The 18,213-nt window shown below is 43.3% G+C and overlaps 1 protein-coding gene across 1 annotated transcript in view; it reads right to left on the bottom strand.

The window, feature by feature from the left end:
• The window catches only part of LOC110170338 (rab GTPase-activating protein 1-like), a 98,654-nt gene that overhangs the window by 24,198 nt on the left and 56,243 nt on the right, over positions 1-18,213 (bottom strand). Inside the window, exons 8-10 of the mRNA XM_055165261.1 lie at positions 14,403-14,469; positions 13,278-13,380; positions 6,879-7,045 (exon numbers count right to left, since the gene is read on the bottom strand). Of these exons, the coding sequence (XP_055021236.1) occupies positions 6,879-7,045; positions 13,278-13,380; positions 14,403-14,469 (337 nt within the window). The remainder of the gene's footprint in view (positions 1-6,878; positions 7,046-13,277; positions 13,381-14,402; positions 14,470-18,213) is intronic.

Raw genomic sequence — 18,213 nt, 5'->3', positions numbered from 1 at the left:
ACCAGGACTGAACCGGACTGAACCAGGAAACTAACCAACCCAGGACTGAACTAACCAGGACTGAACCAGGACTGGGACTGAACCAGGACTGAACCAGGACTGAACTGATGAACCGGGACTGAACCGGGACTGAACCAGGACTGAACCGGGACTGAACCGGGACTGAAACCGGGACTGAACGGACTGAACCAGGTTTAAACCAGGTCTAAACCAGGACTGAACCAGGACTAACCCAACCAGGACTGAAACCAGGACTGAACCAGGACTGAACCAGGACTGAACCAGGACTGAACCAGGACCAGGAACTGAACCAGGACTGAACCAACCGGGAACTGAACCAGGTTTAAACCAGGTCTAAACCAGGACTGAACCAGGACTAACCCAGGACTGAACCAGGACTGAACCAGACTGAACCAGACTGAACCAGGACTAACCCTGGACTGAACAAGGGACTGGAAACCAGGAACCTGAACCAGGACTGAACCAGGACTGAACCAGGACTGAACCAGGACTGAACAGGACTCAGGACTAAACCAGGACTGAACCGGACTGAACCAGGACTGAACCAGGACTGAACCAGGGACTGAACCACCAGGACTGAACCAGGACTAACCGGGACTGAACCAGGACTAAACCAGGACTGAACCAGGACTGAACCAGGACTGGACTGGAACCTGAACCAGGACTGAACCAGGACTGAACCAGGACTAACCAGGACAGGACTGAACTGAACCAGGACTAACCAGGACTAACCCAGGACTAAACCAGGACTGAACCAGGACTAAACCAGGACTGAACCAGGACTGAACCAGGACTAGGACTGAACCAGGACTAACCCAGGACTGGAAACCAGGACTGAACCAGGACTGAACCAGGACTAACCAGGACTGAACCAGGACTGAACCAGGACTGAACCCTGAGGACTGAACCAGGACTGAAACAGGACTGAACCAGGACTAACCCAGGACTAACCAGGACTAACCAGGACTAACCAGGACTAACCAGGACTGAACCCAGGACTGAACCAGGACTGGAAACCCAGGACTGAACCAGGACTGAACTGAACCAGGACCAGGACTGAACCAGGACTGAACCAGGACTAACCCAGGACTGAACCAGGACTGACCCAGGACTGAACCAGGACTGAACCAGGACTGAAACCCAGGACTAACCCAGGACTGAACCAGGACTGAACCAGGACTAACCAGGACAGGACTGAACCCAGGACTGAACCAGGACTGGACTGAACCAGGACTGAACCAGGACTGAACCAGGACCAGGACTGAACCAGGACTGAACCCAGGACTGAACCCAGGACTGAACCAGGACTAACCCAGGACTGAACCAGGACTGAACCAGGACTAAACCAGGACTGAAACCCAGGACTAACCCAGGACTGAACCAGGACTAACCCAGGACTGAACCAGGACTGAACCAGGACTGAACCAGGACTGAACCAGGACAGGACTAACCAGGACTAACCAGGACTGAACCAGGACTGAACCAGGACTGAACCAGGACTGAAACCAGGACTGAACCAGGACTGAAACCCAGGACTAACTGAACCAGGACTAAACCCAGGACTGAAACCAGGACTGAACCAGGACTGAACCAGGACTGAACCAGGACTGAAACCAGGACTGAACCAGGACTGACTAAACCCAGGACTGAACCAGGACTTGAACCAGGACTGAACCAGGGACTAACCAGGACTAACCCAGGACTAACCCAGGACTGAACCAGGACTGAAACCCAGGACTGAACCAGGATGAACCAGGACTGAACCAGGACTGAACCAGGACTGAACCCAGGACTGAACCAGGACTAACCCAGGACTAACAGGACCCAGGACTGAACCAGGACTGAACCAGGACTGACCAGACTGAACCAGGACTAACCCAGGACTGAACCAGGACTAACCCAGGACTAACCCAGGACTAACCCAGGACTAACCCAGGACAGGACTGAACCAGGACTGAACCAGGACTGAACCAGGTGACTGAACCAGGACTGAACCAGGACTAACCCAGGACTGAACCAGGACTGAACCAGGACTGAACCAGGACTGAAACCAGGACTGAACCAGGACTGAACCAGGACTGAGGACTAACCCAGGACTAACCAGGACTAACCAGGACTGAACCAGGACTAGGACTGAACCAGGACTAACCAGGACTGAACCAGGACTAACCCAGGACTGAACCAGGACTGAACCAGGACTGAACCGGGACTGAACCAGGAAACCAGGACTGAACCAGGACTAGACTAACCCAGGACTGAACCAGGACTGAACCAGGACTAACCAGGACTAACCCAGGACTGAACCCAGGACTGAACCAGGACTGAACCAGAACTGAACCCAGGACTGAACCAGGACCAGGACTAACCCAGGACTAATTCTAGGACTGAACCAGGATTGAACCAGGACTGATTCCAGGACTGATTCCAGGACTGATTTCCAGGACTGAACCGGGACTATACTAGACAGTCTTGAAGGCGCATGGACTTAGTCTTGTCTCGGTCTTGAAGACGCCTGGACTCGGTCTTGTCTCGGTCTTGAAGGCACTTGGTTTCGATCTTGTCTTGGTCTTGAAGGAGCTTGGACTCGGTCTTGTCTCGGTCTTGAAGGTGCTTGGACTCGGTCTTGTCTCGGTCTTGAAGGCGCTTGGACTCGGTCTTGTCTCGGTCTTGAAGATGCTTGGACTCGGTCTTGTCTCGGTCTTGAAGGCGCTTGGACTCGGTCTTGTCTCGGTCTTGTCTCGGTCTTGTCTCGGTCTTGTCTCGGTCTTGAAGGCGCTTGGACTTGGTCTTGTCTCGGTCTTGAAGGAGCTTGGACTCGGTCTTGTCTCGGTCTTGAAGGTGCTTGGAAAGGTGCTTGGACTCGGTCTTGTCTCGGTCTTGAAGGTGCTTGGACTTGGTCTTGTCTCGGTCTTGAAGGAGCTTGGACTCGGCTGCATTGTGTAATACATTTTTCTGGTGGAGCATCCGTCAAATACTTTTCTAAACCAAGACCCAGTTACAGGTCAGATCTGCGCAGAGGCGACCCCGCTCACAGTCACAATTCACATTTTTTTCTAGGCGTTTTTGAGCTGCACAACCACTTGTGATTGAATAAACGTAAAGTAGAGCTGTTTAAAGCCACACTGCGGAACATTCCGGGCAGAGCAACGACGTATCCGCGCTGCAGAAACAAGAAAGCGACGGTCCCGCAACCAAAAAAGTTACGCGGTGCGGCTTTAACGTGTGGGAAATGAATCCGTGTATCATTCGTTCATTCGTTTTTCAATATAAAACCAAAAATAAGAAAACGAAAAAACAACAGTTTTCTTCGTTATTTGTCTCCAAAACCAAAATGAAAAAACGGATAACGATTCGTTTTTTCAGTTTTCGATTTTGTGTTTAAATGAAGAATGGAAAAAACGGATAACGGCCGTTTCCCGTTTACGTGACTTCCGTGACTGCGATGCCGGACTTTTGCACCGGGTACGGACTGAACCGGGACTGATCCAGGTCCGAGACCAGAGCGGGACTGAGACCGGGACCAGACCGGGACCAGAGCGGGCCTGAGACCGAGACCGAGACAAGACCAGAACCAGACCGGGACCAGACCGGAGGCTTGGACCCCGTGGAGGCCCGGAGTCAAAGCTCGGAGTCCGCCCTGGTCCCGGTCTGGTCCCGCTCTGGTCCCGGTCTGGTCCCGGTCTCAGTCCCGCTCTGGTCTCGGTCTGGTCTCGGACCTGGATCAGTCCCGGTTCAGTCCGTACCCGGTGCAAAAGTCCGGCATCGCAGTCACAGAAGTCACGTAAACGGGAAACGGCCGTTATCCGTTTTTTCCATTCTTCATTTAAACACAAAATCGAAAACTGAAAAAACGAATCGTTTATCCGTTTTTTCCATTCTTCATTTAAACACAAAATCGAAAAACTGAAAAAACGAATCGTTATCCGTTTTTTCATTTTGGTTTTGGAGACAAATAGTGAAGAAAACTGTTGTTTTTTTCGTTTTCTTATTTTTGGTTTTATATTGAGAAACGAATGAACGAATGATACACGGATTGAAATGCGTCGGTAACATTGTTTTTGTCCCGACTCCGCTCTTAGGAAAGTGAATAAAAAATAAAATAAAATAAAATCTTTCTTTCTACCTGCGATCCCATCTTCCGTGAAAACCGCATTACAATATTATCTTTTAATTAGGTTCCCGGCAGCTCCCGTCCGTCTCGCTCTTCCGCAGATAACACAGGAGTCGGTGAAGCGCGCGGCGTTCGGAGTCTGGGGTAATTAAGCACGGGCCAATAACGAGGAGCCGGTCTCTCATTAACGCGTTACAGTCGGAGCTTCCTTTTGCACACGGCACACTCCACTGGCTCTCCTCCCCGCGGATCTGACTCTCTCTCTCTCTCTGTCTCTCTCTCCCAAAGCCGCGAGCGTCTGGAGGAGACGAGGACCAAAGGACGAAGGTTTAAAAATGTGGATGGAAACGCAGAGGGTTTTTTTTTTTTTAGAAACGGTTTATACTCGTGACAGCCGAGGTTTTACAAGGTAGACCTGGTTTAGTCCTGGTTTAGTCCTGGTTTAGTCCTGGTTTAGTCCTGGTTTAGTCCTGGTTTAGTCCTGGTTTAGACCTGGTTTAGACCTGGTTTAGTTCTGGTTTAGTCCTGGTTTAGACCTGGTTTAGACCTGGTTTAGTCCTGTTGTAGTACTTGCTTTAGACCTAGTTTAGACCTAGTTTAGACCTGGTTCAGACCTGGTTTAGACCTGGTTTAGACCTGGTTTAGACCTGGTTTAGACCTGTTGTTGTACTCGCTTTTGACCTGGTTTAGACCTGGTTTAGTCTAGTTTTAGTCCTGGTTTAGTCCTGCTGTAGTACCTGCTTTAGACCCGATTTAGACCTGCTTTAGACCTGGTTTAGACCTGGTTTAAACCTGGTTTAGACCTGGTTTAGACCTGGTTTAAACCTGGTTTAGACCTGGTTTAGACCTGCTTTAGACCTGGTTTAGACCTGGTTTAAACCTGGTTTAGACCTGGTTTAGTCCTGGTTTAGTCCTGGTTTAGACCTGGTTTAGTCCTGGTTTAGACCTGCTTTAGTCTAGGTTTCGACCTGGTTTAGTCTAGTTTTAGTCCTGGTCTAAACCTGATTTTTTTCTGGATGTAGTACACACTTTAGACCCACTTTATTCCCGTTTTTTATCTGGTTTTTATCCTGTTTAGCCCTGGTTTAGTCCTGCTGTAGTACCCGGTTTAGACCCAGTTTAGACCCAGTTTAGACCCAGTTTAGACCCAGTTTAGACCCGGTTTAGACCCAGTTTAGACCCAGTTTAGACCCAGTTTAGACCCCGGTTTAGACCCAGTTTCGACCTGGTTTTGACCTGGTTTAGTCTAGTTTTTGTCCTGGTTTCTCACCTTGACAGTGCGCGGCCTCTTACACATGATTAAATGTGAGGTAGGGGTGTTTAATGTCACACTGTGGAACCTTCCAGGCAGTGACATAAACCGTCTCGCACCGTCTCCCTCAGTGGCCTCCCCACAGAGCCTCTCCGCGGGGCACAGACGACCTGGGCCAATCCCCGTCCCCCCCGAGCGGAGACCGGCCTTGGGCAGACACAGTTTTTCAAATCCTGCCTGAGAGCCTCCCTGACCCGGACAGATCAGACTCACAAATCTACAGACCGCGGGGCAGGTGTCCAGACCCGACCCTGGCCCCCGTCACACCACCACTTAACCGAGGGGTAAACTGAGGACTGGGGGTTGGTGTATCTGTGACTCTGAGCCCGCCCTCCCATGATGCATTTGGAGAAGATGGTTTGGACCTACTGTCTATGGTTTGGACTCAAGTTGCTGTTCTCACCAGAGGGTCCACCTCCTTCCTGAGGTCTCGGTTCGCTTGATTTAGTGCAGATCCAAGTGTGACTGAAGCTTTCACACCAACGAAAACCAACCCAACTAAGGCTGCGTTCAGACTGCAGCCTGAAGTGACTCAATTTTTTTTTTTGGCCTCTATGTTCCTGTATCTGATCTTTTAATGACAGTCTGAACCACACAGATCCGATTTTTTCAAATGTGACCCAGGACACTTGGATATGTGCTCCTGAAACTGATACATATCTGATCTTTTGACATGTGACTTCAGTGTGAACGGCCAAAGTGCATTCATCCACCTACACGTCATCAACAAGACACAAACGTCACTATTCTGCACTGAAGTAGGCAAAAATTGTTAATGAACTCTGTGTGACTGAAGTGAAGCACATCTCCACTCACCACTCTTGGCTCCGTCTCCACATCCACACGTTCCTTTCAACGGACTGAACCACAAAACACCACGACCAAAAACCTCGTCCTTCTCCTTCTCAATCTCCTCCTTAAAACAAGTCAGTTGTTCATGTTCTGGCTCCGGTACGAGAGGAACTTTAAAATCTCCAGGTGCTCGATGCTGCGTCCATGTTTGGACAACTTCTGTAAACACAGAGACGCTCGCTGCGGTTGACGTCGTCGTGTCTCCAGTGACGTCATCGTGTCTCCAGTGCACATGTGGGACACTTTCAGGCCGTTTAACGTTCACACTGGAGTCACATACAAGTCACATTTAACTGGAAATGTGAACGACCTCGAAAAAACATCGTATTTCACAAAAAAATCGGAATTGAGCGTTAAACCCTGCAGTCTGAACGTAGTCTAAGAGCTTCTGGGTCCAGTGGAACGTTCGCAGACCAACTGCTGCCGATGTGAAAGCACCCCAAGTCTGAGGTCCTGACTCGTCTCGGTCTGAGGTCCTGACTCGTCTGAGTCTGAGGTCCTCACCTGTCTCACCTGTCTCAGTTTGAGGTCCTCACCTGTCTCAGTTTGAGGTCCTCACCTGTCTCAGTTTGAGGTCCTCACCTGTCTGAGTCTGAGGTAGAAGTCCTCGCTGAAGCTCTTTCGGCTGAAGTACCAGAACCTCTCGTTTGTGGGATAAACTCGGACCAGAGTCTCCAGCAGGAACCGAACGGGCTCCACCACCTCCGTCACCACCAGGTCCACAGCTACAGTCAGGTACACCTGTTTATCTGAAACACAACGACAAATACACCTGTTTATCTGAAACACAACGACAAATACACCTGTTTATCTGAAACACAACGACAAATACACCTGTTTATCTGAAACACAACTACACAAACACAACGACAAATACACCTGTTTATCTGAAACACAACGACAAATACACCTGTTTATCTGAAACACAACGACAAATACACAAACTGTTTATCTGAACACACAAATACACCTGTTTATCTGAAACACAACGACAAATACACCTGTTTATCTGAAACACAACGACAAATACACCTGTTTATCTGAAACACAACGACAAATACACCTGTTTATCTGAAACACAACGACAAATACACCTGTTTATCTGAAACACAACGACAAATACACCTGTTTATCTGAAACACAACGACTGAAACACAACGACAAATACACCTGTTTATCTGAAACACAGGGAGAAATACTAAACATGTCTTGTTTTTTTACATTTTCTTTTTGTTACTTTTGTTGTTTTACGTCTGTCATCTGAGGAAGAGAAGAGAAAAGTGTCGGAGAAGGAGGAAGAAGACAAACTACCTCAGTCCACTCCCACATCCCGCTCACAAATACAAAGAGACGTGGATGAAAGTCCGAAGCCAGGACTGGTGGAGCCGGATCGAAGGACGACACAACGAGCATGAACTGAACCATCGACATTATTTTTAAGAAGAATAAATGTTTACTAGTCAGGCTGGTGCCACCTAGTGCCTCTCAACTTCATTTCTCTCCAGCGACTAGGTCAGGAATCAAAATACACGAGACGGTTTGCAAGAATCCTGGAAGTTGTTGACTGTGCACCAGCCAATCAGCGAAGATCTGTGAAGCCAGGACCTCAAACTTTAGTGGAACAGCACAACAGTAAACAAAGCGGTCGAGATGGATGTAGATGAAGACAAACATTAGATTCCCGAATGTAAAACCGGAACAAAGAGAATGTTTGGTGAGTTTTATCAAGGGGAAAGACGTTATTGTTGTTCTTCCTACGGGATTTGGAGCTTTACAAATGTCACAACCAAACAGCAGCGATTGGTTAAATAAAAAAGTACCCGCCTACTGTCGAGCGAAGGAATCCTAATGCTGTGAGGTCACACGGTTTCCACCAAGTGAATTCGAATGATGAATCAGACTAAACGTTTACGCCAGGCATGTCCAAACTATGGCCCGGGGGCCAAATGCGGCCCTCAGACACATTCTTCTTGGCCCTCAGACTTCCAGGTGATTTGGCCCAAATTACCTTACATCAATTAAAAAAATATTTTTTTACTGCAAGTTTTTTGAAGTGTGTGGTTTTAAGGATCTTAGCAGGAATAAAGACTGATGGTTCATTGTAACGTGTTAATCATGCACATATTTCAACTATTCACTGTACTGAGCACCAGTCTACGGCTCTTGATCGTCCTTCTGCTTTGTCTGTGTTTAGATATGTGGTCCTTGATGAAAAAAGTTTGGACACCCCTGGTTTACGCGATCCAGGTTTAAGTTTAATTCCGAATAATCATTTTCATTAGGAAAGAAGTGTTTAGATGGTCTTTTTAAAGCAGAATTAATTTTTATTCAGAGTGTGGATTTACCACCAAATCAAAACAAGTCCATATGAAAACAGACGTCACAGAGAGAAAAATAACAATCATGGCTCACATCATCAACACCAGTGAACGTTTGTACTTGTACAAGTCATTATTTATGTGCACCGAGCTCTGCTACAACATGGATCTGCTGTGGAGAAGGCAACAGCGATGCCAAATACAAAGATGTAAGGTTATCAGGCGAACATGGACTTAAAACTTTTAATTTCATATGTGATAGTTTCAGTTGCTCTTTGTTTGTTTATTTTACTGTGTGTGACCCGGATGAACGTGCTGACGTCTTCTGTGTCGTCACGGTTCGCTTAGAAAAAACAAGTTTTACTTTGTTCCCATTGGGAACCAACTTTCCGGTTCCTGAACGTCTGATTTCCGGCGTGAACACTTGAGTCGGTTCAAGATTCGTCGCGGGAACTGGAAGCGGCATGGTTCTCTGTCGGTCTGAAAACGCCTACTGTGCAACATTCCAGGCAAAGAGGTGACATCCACCAGAAATGTTACACAATGCACCTTTAAACAAAACATCTGGAATAATCAGGAGGGGCGTGGTTAGCATGCAAAAGTGCTTATAAACTCGTTGCATTGAATAATTTGGATGATTTTAAAGCATAAGTCGATAAAAAGAGGAGCATTAGTTTCGGCGGCGTTCTTAAAGAGCGTGGAAATGTGGAGTTTTAAGAGCGAGAGTGAAACGAGCGACTTTATTTCTGCATTAAAACAAAAGCTGTTGTTGGGGCCTCGAGGGGTCAGGCCGCGGCGAAGTAAGAGTGTTTAATAATAACAGACGGGGTGGAGGTTATTACACTGTTTTCAGCACAAACTCAATAATGTGCGACGGCGACGCGAGCGGCTCCGAGACCCCGCCGCCCCGCCGCATTACCGTTTCCAGGCTCGGAGTGTGAAAATACGCCGCGCGCTGACAGGCCGGGGTCGGGGGTCACGGCGCGCGGAGAGACGGGGGGGCGGGAAAATGGATGAATCCAATTATCACGTCCGGGCGGCGAGCCGGCGGCGCGCAAACCCCCCGGCGCGACCTTGGGCGGCGGCGGTTCCCTCGGCTCGTTTGTCACGCCGGCGGGAGGAGAAAATCCAAGTGCAAAACGCTTTTTTTACACGTTCAAATTGCCTCGTTTCTGTAAGTGAATTAAACCAGAGTCGGTTCTGTTCCGAGTTCAAAATAAAATCTAGTTTGCGATTCGGAAAAGAAAAGCCACGTCCTGAAGGTGTTTCAAACTTTAAAGTGCCCATAAACAGATTACATGTACCAGAGTAATCAGAGTACAAATTATGAGTAACTGTATTCAGTTACAGTTACTGTTTCAGTGAGTAGTGAGTGGATTACAGTTACTTTGTTGAAATAAATGGATTACACAGAGGTAATTTTCAGTTTTCACATTTTGGGCTAAACCAGGACTAAACCAGAACTAAATTAGGACTAAACCAGAACTAAACCAGAACTAAACCAGGACTAAACTAGGACTAAACCAGAACTAAACCAGGACTAAACGAGAACTAAACTAGGACTAAACTAGGACTAAAACCAAAACTAAACTAGGACTAAATTAGGACTAAACTAGAACTAAACCAGGACTAAAACCAAAAATAAACTAGGACTAAAACCAAAACTAAACCAGGACCTAAACCAGAACTAAACTAGGACTAAACCAGGACTAAAACCAGAACTAAACTAGGACTAAATTAGGACTAAACTAGAACTAAACTAGAACTAAACCAGGACTAAAACCAGAACTAAACTAGAACTAAACTAGGACTAAACCAGAAAAACTAAACTAGGACTAAACCAGGACTAAACTAAAAAGCATGACAATATCAAGTAATCCAAAGTATTCAGATTACAATACTCAAGTAAGTAATTTCATGGATTCCGTAACAAACTACATTTTATATCCATATTTTAAAAAAATTTAAATAAATATACTTATTTATATAAAAATTGTTTCAAAATAAACTTTAAGATTTAATAATTTCAACTCGATGATATAAATTTGGAGATTGAATTGAAATCGTGATCAAAATTTAATTAATTGCACAGCCTTAGTTCTAATGCTGTTTCCTCATCACATCTGCCACGTTTACATGAATAAATCTAAAAATTTATTCCACTTTTAACAGACCACGAAAACACAAAGTGATAATTCGTAATTAAACATCATTTCGAAGTAGGTGGGTGGTTTATTCTGATTTTAAACCTGAATTAATTTGTGTCTCGATCATGTAAATGTTTATTCCTTTTAAGAACATGACTGTGAATAAAACTGAATATCTCAGATTTAAATTTGTTCTTATTAGAAATCACAGTTTGGTACATACAGTACGTTGGTTTTGAGGTCACGGTTCAGTTTCTTTTCGGTTCAGTTTGGGAACAAAATGCAAAACCATTTGTGTGTTTATTAAACCAACAATTAGTTTTAAGATTATACAAACTGGAAAATAAAATAAATGCAAAGTGCAGCTTGGTAACATTAATAAGTTATAATGAATCAACCAATGTGTTATTTATAAACCTTCAAAAATTGTATGATTTAGTCGACCTTTATAATCTGAAAATCATGTTCAAAGTAAACAAAAATCTCCTGTCATAATCTTTACAGAACATGTTCAAAATCTGAAAGAGCCGATACGAGCTCAGAGGTGCGGCCGTGTTTGTCAAAAAGAAAATCAGAACAAACATTATGAAATTGTGTAAATCTGTTAAAGGGCTGGAGCTGTGGAACAACTGTACAGAAAACCTAAAACTGTGCTCCAGTCTCTTTCACTTTATAAAGAAGTTTAAATGTTTAACTCTGGACAGACACATGAATTATGAGACTTAGTTTGTGCTGTAGAACTTTGTTGTTCTGTTTCTATGGAGTAAGAAAGCTGTCAAAAATATTTGTGCGCGTAAAATACAAATCCGTGCGTATTTGGGAAATCCGTGCATATTTGGCTGTAGTTGCGCATAAAATAAATATTTGTAAACTCTCAAATGAGTCCAGTCGTACATAAAATATATTGTGTGTATTTTATCCATCAGAATACGAATTGAAAAATTACGACGTCATGAATTACAATCACGAAATGAAAATTTACGATTACGCTTTCATCAGTACGAATACGAATTCACAGACGGAACTTTACTGTCAAAAATACATCATCACTTCACAGACATTATCATCGAGCAGAAGAAACATCGATCAAGATCAAGACTGTGCAGCTCAAGTTTGTAGCAGAGTAAAAACAGAGTAAAAGCACAAGAAGCTACAACAGCGACCAACAAGTGGGTTAATTAAAATCTATTGTAAAAATGTCTTGAATTCGGGAACCGAACGCTGCTGTATAATATTGTGTAGAAACACCTCCTTTGAACGGGAAATTGCACCTATATGTTAGAAAACATAGTGGAGCCAGTTGGCCAACATCCGACGTAACGTTATCCCAGGGCTAATTAACAAATATCAGGTTCTCTGTATGTTTAGATTAAAACATTCACGGCTACAGCCACTCTGTTTTTACCCTCTGCTACAAACTTGAGCTGCACAGTCTTGATCTTGATCGATGTTTCTTCTGCTCGATGGAATAATGTCTGTGAAGTGATGACGTATTTTTGACAGTAAAGTTCCGTCTGTGAATTCGTATTCGTACTGATGAAAGCGTAATCGTAAATTTTCATTTCGTGATTGTAATTCATGACGTCGTAATTTTTCAATTCGTATTCTGATGGATAAAATACACACAATATATTTTATGTACGACTGGACTCATTTGAGAGTTTACAAATATTTATTTTATGCGCAACTACAGCCAAATACGCACGGATTTCTATTTTACGCGCACGAATATTTTTGACAGCTTTCTTACTCCATATGTTTCTGATTTGTTTGTTTCCTCTCGCTGTATTTATGAAGATGAACTGGGGTTAAGATGAAGCTCTGACAAAGGAATAAAGGGTAAAGGCAGAATAAACTCAAGCTTCAGCTGACAACTTTTCGGTCTGTGTATGTTAAATATGAATGTCTGTGAATTAATGTCAAAATATACCTATGACCCAAATAAATACATAAATAAATAAATAAATAAGTTCAATAAAATATTCTTAAATAAGCAACAAATGTTTGAAATATTATAAAAAATAAATTCCTTGTAAACGGTAAACAAAACTTTTCAAAAACTTAAGTGCAGCACAAACAGTTCCAGCATGAAATTTTACTCAAGTTTAGATTTTTGTCTAGAAAAAAACAGCTCCTCCGTGTCTGCGGTAAATGTAGATCTGCTGGGAGGAGGGGGCGGAGTTTTTGTGCCGGCGAAAGGTGAACGTGAAGACCGTGGTGCAACGATCGTAGTTTTGCGAGGATTCACGTGGTTCGGAGGGATGCGGTCAAGTTGGGGGGCATTTGTTGTGAAGGCGTCCGCTCTAACTATAAAGCGCCGCGGGAAACACTGTCGCCCCGATCACGGACAAATTCCCTCGTGAATATTAAAGAGCCGAGCCTCCGTGTCGCTGCACATGTAGTGGAGGAATGAAAACACACACAAACTGCACGAACTCACTCGAGCGCGACCCTACACCCAACCAAACATTCCATACCGACACAAATACATGCACCGTCACACTCCTAATTCTTACCTTTGGGCGTGTCTTCGTTCAGGGGCTGGAAGGCGGCCATGTTGGGGTTCCACTTCCCTGTGATCACGTAGGCTTTTCCATCGGAGCTCTTCCCCATCGACTCCTGTTTTTTAAAAAAGAACACAATCATAACGACGAACTTTTACACTTGATTTCACTGCGGACAAACGTACTCGAATACCGTATTTTTTGGACTATAAGGCGCACCGGATTATAAGGAGCATTAAGCGAAAAACAAACGGACGACACTTGAGGCTGATCCTTACCCCGGGCGTTCACGATCCATCGGCAGATCGTGGCGTAATTCGCTCATAATCCTAATGTGTTTAATGCAGCTTTCCGCACATTTGTTTACATTTTACAGAAATGAAACTTAAAACCACATGGCTCATTTGCATAAACTATAAATGCTGAAAAAAACAGCTCGCTCCTTGTGCACTGATGCGGTTCAGCTTCCGTCGCACTAAAGGACATGACTTACTCCGTGAGGCTCGGTCACCTTAACTCTCCGACAATTCCTCGAGCGGTGTGGCTTTGTAGTTCACCAAAGTCGTACTAAAACATTTTGACAGATTTTTGAGCACCGTGTACCACATATAAACGCTTCGAGGTTTGTAAGCACAACCAGAATTAATACATATTGTTGATTTTTGAGAAAATTTTAGTATTTTAAGTGAGCCTTATAGTCATGACATCATGATGCTGGGGGTGTTCTGCATATGTGTGTATAGCGGAAATGCTCAGCAGTTACCATGGAGGCACAATGCTCACATTTGCAAACAATGACATGTAAATTTGATATAGATCATATAGACATATAGATCGTCTGAAAACTCAAGACATTTTCATGAGCCGGTGATCAGTCCGAGTGTTCGTGGTCCTGTTTTCAAAAAGATGAAAAACTGACGCCTAAAGCCTAAATATCTTGAGTAATATTATCTGAGCGGGATTTTTTTAACAGCATAAATCAGTTCACCTGTTGTATTTCTAACCAAGTCCGTTATTTATGGTCAGACTAAAATAAAAGTATCACATCATATATATATATATATATATATATATATATATATATATATATATATATATATATATATATATATATATATATATATATAAGTTTCTCACCATTTCTAACAGACGCATGTCGCTGTTGCTGACTTTCTGTCCCGGACTCAGCAGCATCCCGAAACACCTGCAAGACAAAATAAAACACATTTACGCGAAACTCGAAAAATGACAACGCCCAAACGTGATTAAAGAAAACGTACTGCGCTTTTGTGTGCTCTAAAGTTCTAACCTCTGACACTCATGGATCAATCTGTTGTAATTCTGACATTTTAAATCACAATATTGATCTAAAACGACATAATAAAAGAAACAAATCCGAGCCGATGTCCAAGTAAAAACTGGAGAAGCTGAAAACGGGGGGTAAATAAACTGAAAATAAGCGATAAAAAATGACTCAAACATGAATCACTCCAACGTAAAACTTCAGGTAAGAGTCAGAGTAAATTGTGAAAACAGGTCTGCTTTAAAAAGTAAAACAACGCAGTTATCTTTTACTTATTTAAATGTCATTTCAGACCAGTGCGGGGTGAGATTTTCCAACTGTGCATATTAAATTTAACAAATATTTAAAACAAGTGCAAGAAGCGGCGAGTAAAATTCAAAACAAAATTACAGCTGAGAGATTAAGAGAATTGTTAATGGAGGATTTTTTTCTGAAAAGTTTTTTAAATTGTCAATGAAAGTTTAAAATAATTTATTCTGACTTACAGAGATTTGCAGCAGCCTTGTAATTATGAATGACCAAAAAAAAAGGAATGAAAATCTATCCAACTGTGGACTGTAGTGAGGCCAGGACTAAACATCAGCCAGGACTAGGAAAAACAAGGACTAACCTCTCCAGGACTTTTCTATTGGCTGTTTTCAATAAACCAAACTAAACCCTACATTTCTCGTGTAACTGACTTGCCAGGACTGCGCGGGGGATTACGTGGTTTTTGAACGGGACCAGGTTCCAGGACTTTAGAGGACTTTTTCAAAACTGGACTTCCAGGTCTGATTGTCCCTGGACTTTAGTCTGTTTTAGTCCTGGTTGACCAGGTCCCTGATTCAGTCCTGGATTCAGTCCTGGTTTGTCCTGGTTCAGTCCTGGTTCAGTCCTTGATTTAGTCCTGGTTTAGTCCTGGTTCCTGGTTTAGTCCTGTTCCAGTCCTGATTTCAGTCCAGTCCTGGTTGTCCTGGTTCAGTCCTGGTTCAGTCTTGATTTAGTCCTGGTTTAGTCCTGGTTTAGTCCTGTTTTAGTCCTGGTTCAGTCCTGATTCAGTCCTGATTCAGTCCTGGTTTAGTCCTGGTTCAGTCCTGGTTCAGTCTTGATTTAGTCCTGGTTTAGTCCTGTTTAGTCCTGGTTCAGTCCTGATTCAGTCCTGATTCAGTCCTGGTTTAGTCCTGGTTCAGTCCTGGTTCAGTCTTGATTTAGTCCTGGTTTAGTCCTGGTTCAGTCCTGAGTTTAGTCCTGGTTTAGTCCTGTTTTAGTCCTGATTCAGTCCTGGTTTAGTCCTGGTTCAGTCCTGGTTTAGTTTTTCCATTTTTCATTTAAACACAAAATTGAAAACTAAAAAAAACAAATCATTATCTGTTTTTTCATTTTGGATTTGGAGACAAATAATGAAGAAACTATTAGTTTTTTTTGTTTTCTTATTTTCGTTTTTATTTTGAAAAACAAATGAAACAAACTCGAAACTGGAAGGGGAGTATTTTAATTCCAAACAATTAATTTGGAATTAAAAAAACACCATAATGAAGAGCTTGTCCCCGTGGAGATGTTACTGATCTGTCTGTAATGTTCCAAAGTGTGGCATTAACTGTATTTTTCTCGCATTTATTCAATTACGAACATTTTCCTGCTCAAAAATACGTCAACAAACATGTATTTTAACTGTGAGCGGGGTCGCCTCTCCACAGATCTGACCTGTAACCTGGCCTGGTGGTTCTCGTTTCCACGGAGACAGATTTTACGCCATATGTCGGAACATTTCAGACAAAGTAACGGCAAAAACCCTCCACCAGAAAACGTCGTTAAAAATAAAACTGTACTGTAAAAAAAAAAAATAAAAAATCGTGGTTATTTTGGTTTTCTTCTGCGCTTTGTGTTTGACTCATTAACACTTGAAAACACTTCTGTTCATGTCACTTTCGGAGTCACTTATTAAGCAGAAAACCTGGAAATTACTTTTTGAACATTATTCACACTGCCAGAACTGTGTCATTTCGATATTTATTTTATTATTTTTTAAAAGCGCGGAGCCACATGAGGCCGGTGGGAGCGTTTATTCAGCTGAAACTCGTGACAGCTTCGGGCCGTTTGTCACCCGAGTTCAGACGCTTTTCGAGGTTTTCTCCGAGCTCCGCAAAGAAAAGGAGAGGAGAAGTCGTTTTTAAGAGTCGACCGTGGGGGCTTTTTGTGTCAGAGCGGAGGCGCCCCCTGCTGCTCGCTGAGGGAACGGCAGGCTGACAGTGAATTACGTAAGATTACATTTACTTCACAAAACTTGTCCTTGGGATTTTAAAGGCCCGTATTTTCTGATTTATTGTACGTTTTCTCAGACCTGGAGTTTCAATTCACACACATTTAACACTCAAACTCTGCAGATTTAGGCCGAGTTCTTCATGCTCCACTGTGTTTTTAAACTCCATGTTACAACCCCGCTCAGTGGAAAATGGTATAAATTAAGTCATGTTTAAATAACAGGAAAGCAAAAGTGTAAATTAATAAAACTTGTTAAAATATGTACATAAAATAACATAAACTAAGAAAGAAAATAACAGGATTAACATATAACGAGATTTGTGCCAAAAACAAGTCACGTAGGCTTATTAAAAAAAACGAGTGTCCCAAAAAAATAAAAATAAAAATCACATAAACCCAATCAAGTGATAAAATAAAAGACCACAAAACAGAACTAAACTAAACTAAACAATTGTCTCAACACAAACAAAAGTCAGACACGTTTTAGTACAAACAAACTGTGGGCCTGTTTACACGAGAACACTTGCGGGTAAAAACGACAAAATATTTTATGGGAAGTGTCTTTCGTTTAGACGGTGACGGCGTTTTCGGGGCTTAAAAACGTAAAAATCTGAAACCACCCTCCAGAGTGGAAAAGTTGAACACGCTCCGCCGTAGTGTTTCCGTTTACACTGCCCAAGACGCAAAACTCTGGTCAGATCTGCTCAGGTCACGTACATGTTTATGTCACAAACATCACCACCGAGCTGCCTGGCATGCATACACAATCAAATTCCACACACTTTTGCATCGCCGTATACACGCAGATTTCCTCACGAAAACGCTCGTCTAAACGCGGAATAAAAAGTGAAGACGCGACGCCACTTTTGCGTCTTCAGTTCGGATCGTCGCCATATAAACGTAGCCGAAGAAACAGAATAACAAACAGGATTACATATAACGAGATTTGTGCCAAAAAAGACGTAGGCTTATACAAAAACGAGTGACTAAACTAAGGGACACACAACAAAACTGAATCACAAGTGTCCCAAAGTAAAACCACATAAACCCGCAAACAGAATCGAGTGACAAAACAAGTGGACACAAAACAGAACTAAACTAAACTAACCAAGTGTCTCAACACAAACAAAGTCAGACACGTACGAGTACAAACAAACTGACTGAAGGGCTGTTTACACGAGAATGCCCATAGGTAAAAATGGTTAAAAAAATAATTTATCGGAAGTGCCTTTTGTTTAGACGGTGACGGCGTTTTTAGGGATTAAAAAGGAGGCGGTCAAATAATGAGTTTATAATGGAAGTCAATGGATAAACACATTTCTGAAGCACGCTCAGTGTCTACAAAACGTCTCACACTGCCAAAACAAGTCCCATCGGGATGAAACTCACATATGTCTAAAACCC

The sequence above is a fragment of the Boleophthalmus pectinirostris genome, unplaced genomic scaffold, assembly GCF_026225935.1.
Source record: "Boleophthalmus pectinirostris isolate CB_2022bp ecotype Guang Dong unplaced genomic scaffold, ASM2622593v1 HiC_scaffold_7, whole genome shotgun sequence".
NCBI lineage: Eukaryota > Metazoa > Chordata > Actinopteri > Gobiiformes > Gobiidae > Boleophthalmus > Boleophthalmus pectinirostris.
This window is presented reverse-complemented; position numbering and strand designations above follow the sequence as displayed.